This window comes from Toxotes jaculatrix, chromosome 4 (genome assembly GCF_017976425.1).
Source record: "Toxotes jaculatrix isolate fToxJac2 chromosome 4, fToxJac2.pri, whole genome shotgun sequence".
Taxonomy (NCBI): Eukaryota; Metazoa; Chordata; class Actinopteri; family Toxotidae; genus Toxotes; species Toxotes jaculatrix.
In genome coordinates, this window is record NC_054397.1 from 27276481 (window position 1) to 27285217 (window position 8737).

The following is an 8737-nucleotide window of genomic DNA, read 5'->3' on the forward strand; positions in this document are numbered from 1 at the left end:
TCAGTTCCTTAAGAGTCTGGCATCAGTTTATTATTTCGAGCCTTGTTTCAAACTGTGGATGTTGAGTCTCAAGAAGGCTAAAAATGCAAAAGATAAAATCTGAGCATGGATTAAGAGCAGGTTGTCCCCACAAGAGTGAGCTGCAGTGCAGGGTCAGCCTCAGCCAACACTAGAGCAAAGAGGAAGGATGCAAATGTCAAAGACCAACCAGAGTCAAGCCATGTCATGAAACAAGAACGGCCCCTTTGGAAATACAGCTGTAGTCCTTTAAAAAATAAGGTGGAAAACACACGTACACATATTAAAAATGAAAGCAATCTTTGTAATAAATACACAAACAACAAGTACCTGAAGCAGTAAAACACCCCCAAGGCAGTGTCAGTGTAATCAAATAAAGCAGGGCTGTGTTTATTTCCATTTCTAATCTGACACCTTCAGAATTTCCTTCTATTCTCAGCTCATACAGCATCTACTATCAGTAATCTTACCATCAGTTCAACATCAAAACTCCAATATGTGATTCCTTAAGGAAAGTGACTTCCTTCTTTCATTAAATTGAAAACTGATTTGAACAAAGGCCCACTATGGAATCACAGCAGGTGCTTATCCACGACATGATATGGATTGTATCTTTAGATGCAGTCGATAGCATAAGTATTGGCACAGTAGTATGGTTTCCACATCATAACACAAATAATAGACAAATGTACAAAAGAATAACGACAGCTGTCTCAATACTTACGATACTGACTTCACAGAGATGCATCGTGATGACAGGCAGGTGTGGTAGTCACGCACTCCTGCTACAGGGAGGTCTGTCAGAGGCTGGGTCACTTTCACCTCACTCAGATGTTAACAACCACTGCTGCTCGTTCTTTAATCATTAATGACACATTTCAGTTGTTTCTTGCATATAACAACCTTCCCAATGTATTTGTGAAGGCAGATCTTGTATTTGAATCATCTGAGAAGCTAGTTCACCTAAGAAATTCATTCAGGTTGGACAGCTTTGTAAGGAATCTTTCAGTCAAAGGGAGACAGGGAAACACAGGGCCTGCATATGAAGACACCTTTTCAAATGTAAAAAGTGGACAAAGAAATCAATAAAAACAAACCAGATAATCTGCAAGGACAGACTTGGTGGCCAGATTGACACGAGATTTGCTCATGGCACCTAGACAACGAACGGTAAATATCTTGGTGACCCCTTGACCTTTCATCCAGTGCCACCATCTGGTCCAGTTTTCCACTTTTTCCCCTCTGCAGATTTAACTAATCTAAAAACAACACACCTGAAAAGTCCTGCACATACACACCTGCATTATCTGACAAATCCTGCACCTACTACTGTTCAAATTCATACAACTAACAGTTAACAATACTGAGGTCACAGCCAAAGGTGAGAGACATGTCTCCCAAAATGGGACTTAAGAGATGGGGGATATGACTGTTCATAGTGCATGGAGCATTTTCTTTGGACCATATGTCCTTACAACAGCTTCTGTGGGAGACACACTGATATTTTCACTTCATTAGGCACAGCTATACAACCTAACACAATTGAGTTTAACAGCTCTACAATACATCTCACATTTATGAAGCTTGTAATATTCAAGGTTTCTGTTGGGACTCGTGGTGCGTTGGTTCATTGACAGGTCATTCTGAGATGGTGTATTTGACTGCATTGCATTGATGTTTTAACATTGACATCCATGAACACTGACTTCAATCTGAAAGAGGCTGATAAATTCAATCTAAATACTGTGGAGTCTTTTAAAGGTCTCGCCTCAGACGTCTCAGGATGGGAGGGTGGATATTCTTCAAAGCTCAAGTTCCATTTGAACACAACTAATTATCCACATTAACATGCACTGAAACCAAATTGAAATGTGGAGGACCCAGAAAAGGTTAAGAAAGTTGTCACAGCCTGTTCAGAAATAACTGAGAAAGAATGCAAATGTTTGCAGCCTCTATTTCTATGTTGAATGAGTGTAAATGAGAGTAAACCGAGCCCAGGCTCTGTCCTGTGACCATCTCAGAACAGTTCTGCTCTGCCTCATCCTCTACTGTGTGGGCTCAGCTGGTGGGCGGCCTCATGCAGGGATTCTATTTGATGAAGCTGTAGACAAATGATCCGAGGACCAAGGCCAAAATTACACAGCAGCAGAAGATCATCATTTGTTTCTGCAGGACGGGGGAGAAGAACACAGAGACAGAGAGGAAGATGGTGTTAAATGACAAAAAACAAATGCAAGTTACAGAGGAGGGGGCGAGACCAAATCCAGACCAGGTCCATTCTTTCTCCAGCTTGTAAGAATATACAACAGAAGTGTGTAAAGTACCAGAATCAGAGTAGAGCAGTTGTTGGCTGAGTGTGAGCTCTAAGACACATTTACCTGGGACTTCTTCCTAATTATTATTTATTATTCCTAATTAAGTGGAAAACACTTTGAAGAGCGACTCTCACATGAATATGTGACTGATCACATGACTGATCACATCTGCTCAGAGGAGGGATAACCAGTCACAGATACACATTGATCCTACATAGGCCATCGTATCGTATGTTCAGTGGTTTGTTTTTCTGCAAACATTTATATATTTATCTTTTTTTTTAAGTTTTATTTGTGTGAGCTCTTTAAAGCTCCAGGAAATGAACAAAAATGTAATATGTTTATAATGTTTATAATGTATAAACAGCCATGAAGTAATGGTCTGAAATGGAAATTAAATTCTGCTGAGAGTAGACGAGATGCGTCAGAGAAATCAGATAATAAAGAGAGTTTAGTTCCACACTGTCAAGTGTAGCCAGTGACAGTGTTTATGGAGTGACTTCACATAGCTCTCTGTACCAACACAGCACAGCAGTTAATGCCACATCCAAAATGCACTAATGCAGCAAAACCCTTGATCCATATCTCAGGCTCTGGTAACAGAACACTGACAGTATTCTTCTGCAACATGCTTCAATGAGTTTTAATTTGTTTCTTTGTTTCTTTGTTGACATTTTTGCACAGAGTAATTCCAAGTGCACGAAATGAAACTAAAGTAATTCCAGTAATGTATCACGACACTATACATAATCACTATACCTTAGAACTGCTGCTGTGCTGACTGTGTAACCAACTGTACAAAAAACTGTAACCAGAAGATCTGTGATCTGTTGTCTGAGTCATTTTTGTCACCCTACACGTTCCACTGGATTTAATCATGTGACTAGATCAGGAGATCACAAGTGGCTCAGTCTATTGTGAAGTAGATGGCACACTGTGAAGTGACATGGTTATGTGGTGAGGCTCTACTTTTAGCTACAGTCAGCATTAAGGCTACATTTTCTTCTTCGAACTCATATAACACAAAACCTAAGCAACATCCTGAGAGCACAGTGGGAGAGAACTGTGTCCCAAACAGGTACGTGACAAGAGAAGAAGAAACACGTGCCCAGGCTCATGGAGTAAACCCTGCTACAACCTCTTCCTAAGACAGGTGTCAGAGATGTCTTTATTGTCTAACTGACAGCTAACTCCACGTCCTGAATCAATAGGTGTGTTCATTTCAGGTGTTAAAAGAGTGGTCAGAGGGAGCTAATGCCTATAGGAAACTCCATCAGCTGTGGGACTGCTATCACATTCAAATGATTTAGCAGGTCCTTACATCCATCTCACCGCTGGATCAACTTACCCTGCGCGCCTCCTGCTGGAACTTGGCTGCTTTTTTGGTGTCGGCCACTGCCCTCTCTACAAAGCCCACTGACTGGTCCATGTTGCTCTCAATCCTGTCAATCATGCCACCCTGCAGGTGGGCGGGACAAGATGGAATAAGGTGATAGAGGAGAACACAGAAGGACAGATAACAAGGGACATGTGTATGTTAGTGATACTAACACAGTAAGTGGGAATGTGTTGTGTTGTGAGCATGAAGGAAAGACAGAGCTGGAAGAACATGCCAGACGTTCTTCATCATTCCCTCATACAATCAATGACATATTTGTAACATATTTTACAAAGTTATTTGAAAAGCTGTTTTATAATTTATGCTGAAAAATCAGATCCCAGACTAATAAAGTAAAACTGATCTGGCCTATGGATCATTTGTAAAGAATGCATATTAGGAACCTGCATTTAGTTGTATTGAAATCTTGGTTTCTGCTAAATAAATAAATAAATAAATAAAGCTGCTTCAGAGACAGTAGTGATCCATGTTGTAATGCTGTGTGTGAACTGAAGCTGAACTGAAGCTGTGTGAGCTGATCAGGTCTCAGTCTGCTGTCCTGTATTTACTGTAGCCACCAACAGCAAAGCAGGAGATGGGAAAAAGTGTATAGCTCAGTTTCATTAAGAAAAAAGTGAAATTCCAACCACTAAGAGACAACTTCACCCTCTCTTTATCTCAAATTTGGCTGCAATAAAGGTATAAAGCAACCATATCAGATGTTGTGTAATATTAATGGGGCTCCCAGTTTTATTACATGTAGAGAGTTATGTGTTTGAATGTGTGTGACTGTGTGAGTGAGTGTACCTGGTTCTCCACCAGCATGGCGATATCCACAAACATGTCATGGAGCTCTTTGATGCTGCTCTCCAGCCTCATGATGTCTTTGTGACGAGCCTCAATCTCATTCAGGGCCTGCTGGTTGATCTTAGACTCCATAATCTGGAGGAGGGACGCACAGGAACACAGACAGATGAGACACAGTCAGCAGGACAATGACAGTAGGGTAAAACGAAAAGTAAACTTTCAAAAGCAGACCAGCAGAGAACAAATTATGATTGTGGCCATGTACGAAAATAAGAACAATGAATTGTTTTACTATTTTATGCAGTTGCACAGTGAGAAAATGATAAACATTTAAACATCTAATGAAATATCAGTGACAGTTCAGCCGGAGCTGGACACAACAGAAGAACACCTGCACAGTCTGATGAGTGCGAGCAAACAGTCCTGCAGTAAACAGTCTGTTATAAAGAGTATCTACTACAGCTGACTGCACTGCATGTACATATAATGGATAACGTACACCATGTATTATCCAGTCACCATAACTTGACTTTAAAGCAGCAGTCCCTCAGCTGGTAAAATGCTTGAAAATATGATGGACTAATTGGTCAGCTGAGTGTTACTTTCACTGTGTCCTCCCTCCATCTGTGTAGTTACATTTCACACATCCATACAGAGACACAGACTCACCCCGGCAGTGAAGACAGCTGAGTTGCCTCCTTCCAGCATCTCCTCCAGCTCCTCATCAGTTGTTGTTTTTCCCGCTGTGATGGACAGAAAGGACAGTTAGAAAGGTGTCTGAAATAAATATCTGGCCTGAGCAGAGACACTTTCCACAGAAGTGTGACCAAGTGACAGTAAAGCAAATATGTCTGTGTAGCTATAATAAGCACTTGTACCTCTGATATCAGCATTATCTGCACATTTCAAGTGGATTTAACAGCCCAGTCTTTGTCCACTAGCGTACACACACGGAACTGATACCTGCCAGTCTCACAACTCACTTTGTGGAAGCACATCACAGGAAGTGTCACACTATCCACCAAAATAAAACGTAAGTCTGCTGTGTCCCTGACAGTGCTGTGAGACAGCACACACTGACAGCTGTGGTTGTTTACTGTGTAAACTCCGAAGTGTCTCAGGTGTGTGTAATAACCATATAATCTATGTCCTGTGATGTGTAAAGTGATCATTAGACCCATATGGATACGACTACCATGTGATTTATGAGGTATGATTATAATGATCATATCCCAGTGTACAAAATGTCAAAAGTGCGTTTACAAAACTTTTGTATAAATGTTGAACAATCATATTTAACACCTGTCACTGTCTTCATGTATCAGCTGCATACTACCATGTGTCAGGAGTCTTGTTCCAAACCATGAAAGCGGTCAGTGGTTGCCATTGTAATGTTAAACACAGATATAAAAGCTGCAGTGGTGATCATAAGAATACAGTAGTACACGTAAGATACCACGTTATAGCTTCAAATGACAGCAATAATAATGAAATGTGCTGCATAGGACCAATCAGATCACCAGGTCATATCTGAGGGAGCAACCGTCTTTGACGCTGGTTGAGTGTGACATGTGGAAAGTACAGTACAAAATCCAGATGTGTTCATGTGATGTGAAACGTGATTGAAGAAGCAGCAAAAGGCTCCTAAAGCAACGTCCAGAGTGACTCAGACATAATCTGCTCAACACCAACAATGCATCTATATGAAGGTTTGTTGTTTGTGATCATAAAGTCCTTTTCTGTGACCGTAGCATATAATAATCAGTCACTCACTGATCTCCAGCTGTCGGGCGATTCGTCCTTTGCTCTTATCTCTGAAGTCAACTTGAGCCTCGTTGTACTTTGTCATCACCTCTACAAACTTCTTGGCCAGGATAGCATGCTGGGGCAGAGGAGAATACAGACGCCCTGTTAACTGACTTTAAAACACAAGTACATGTTTAATGGTAAAACATATCGGAGTTTTCCCCAAAAGTCATTTAAAAAAAAAAAAACAATGGGACCATCTTTATGTTTTCAGCTTACAGTTAAATAATTTTGGTTTGAATGAGGCTGAGGAATAATCCTGTGTGCTGCAAATGTCCCAGTTCAGGTTAAGTCTTCACATGGACAAACATTTTGCCTCTGATCTGTGTGACATCGGTCAGACCAGACCCCCTCTGGATCCCTGTTTTTCACTGATCTTTTAACAGTTAAGAGTCTTTGTAAGTTCCTCACATGCTTCCTGAATTCTTTTTTTAGTTTCCTAAATGTTTGCACGTGACCACAGACAGAGGACAGAGCACAGACAGAGGACAGCTGTTCATGGCTTCATTAGGTCAAAGCTTGACAAAGTCAGCTTCTGTCCATGGTGCTGAAAATACACACACTGGATGATAATGAACTTTACACTGTCAGGACTTCCACTCTGCTACATTTAATATGACACATCATAAAACACTGTGTATTTGAAATCAGCACTTTGAGTCTACACACTGAACAAGTCGGCTCATATAAACTCCATTCACTGTTGTGCTGTCTGACCTGTGACTTGCGTATCCTGAGGTCAGCTGAGGCCCTCTCATCTGTGTTTGACTCAAGCTGGCGCTCAATACCTGACACACACACACACACACACACACACAGGAAGACAGGAAGTAACCAATGCTGCAACTGAAGTGAAAATGAAAGAGCCTCAAATTTGTCTTTTACATAAACATAAACACAACACAAGACGACAGTAATATATATATATGGATTAACTATAACTATGACTATGGTCAAGTATCTAGTCAAACATGATATTTACATACAGTGAAGGATCGACTGAATGATGTGTTTGTCAGCATTTAAAGAAACACTTCACCCAAACCACGTTTTCAGTAATAAATACTGACTCTTAAGTTTGTTTCTGGCGTTGTTGGCCGACTTCTTGATCTCGTTGGTGAGGGCTTCAATGTCGTCTTGTATTTCTGAAAGAGGGAGTGGAGGCAGAGGGAGGCTGTTAACAGCAAGAGTTCATACAAAGAAAGAGCTAATAAAGTTGAGAATATTGAATACGTGTGTGTTTGTGTCAGAGGCCGTTACTCTGGTCGGATGTGGGGGCCGACAAGATGGAGGAGTAGAGTTTTTTTATTTCTGTGACGCTTTCGTCAATCTTGTCAATGCTGGCACGGATTTCTTCAATCTGTAACACACACACACACACACAGATCAATAATCAGGAAATATGCTTTCCATTAGAAATGGGAGGAATAGACAGACAGGCAGACAATACCTGAGCAAAGAAATCATCCATAAAAGCCTCATTCTCCACAGGAACCGCAGTGTCATCACCTCCAGCATCACTTTTCTGCAAAACACACACATGTACACAAGTTAAAAAAGAAAGGGTGGGGGGCTCTACCTCAGAAACACACAGGTTTCCCAGAATAACTACAGAACATTCAGAGTCGTCCAACATCTTTAAGACACAGAAAAACACAACAATCTATTTTAAACAAAGGACCCTGACAGCAGTTACACGGTCACCTCTCCACACTGGACTCCAGCTTTAAAGTGACCAAGAGTCATATTTTTTTGGGGGGGCTGCACGTGCCTACAGTTCTCTGTGACAGCAGGTGCGTGCTGCTGTCGCGTGAGGCCTGCAGGTAAAGTGAATGCGTAGCTGTGCACGCCTCAAATTCAGGTCATCTCACCACTCTCCTCAGGGTTACATGATAGCAGACATTCATAAATCACATGCTGAATATTACGGCTGAACGTTACGGAGGAGATAGGCCTATTTTAAAATAATTAAAGTAATTTACAAAGTTCTTGTCTAACAATTACCAAGAATGAGCTCATATTTGAACATATGCTCTTGTACTGTTTGTGTCGAATCTGCTGCTTCTTCTGTTTCAAATAGCTGGCATTAGAAACATATCCAGACGGTGCCTCCGCACACACACACACACACACACACACACACACACACACACACATACACACATACTGTAAGGCAGAGTGAGCTCTTAGTACAGAACCATATTAGAGGCTGAAGAGAAGGTCCATCAGGGCCTGTGCTGGCAACAGGTGCCCCGCAGGGCCAGTATGAGAGAAACTCTGCCTACCTCCTTCAGCTGCGCCAGTCGATCCTTCATGTTGGAGTAGTTGGTGCTTCAAATTAAAATGTCAGTAAATAAATAGATACGAAAAGACAAGATCACAACAATGCTTTTTTTTTCCCTCTAGCCTACAG

At 41.3% G+C, this 8737-nt stretch overlaps 1 protein-coding gene across 1 annotated transcript; it reads right to left on the minus strand.

The window, feature by feature from the left end:
- Positions 1–2106: 2106 nt before the first annotated feature.
- Positions 2107–8639, minus strand: zgc:165520 (uncharacterized protein LOC571872 homolog). The gene is made up of 10 exons (XM_041036765.1): positions 8610–8639; positions 7775–7849; positions 7585–7684; positions 7395–7469; positions 7042–7112; positions 6292–6400; positions 5188–5261; positions 4519–4653; positions 3682–3792; positions 2107–2184 (listed from the first exon to the last, which is right to left on the minus strand). Exons 1-10 carry the CDS (start codon positions 8637–8639, stop codon positions 2107–2109), a joined length of 858 nt encoding a protein of 285 aa, XP_040892699.1.
- Between the last annotated feature and the right edge of the window lie 98 nt (positions 8640–8737).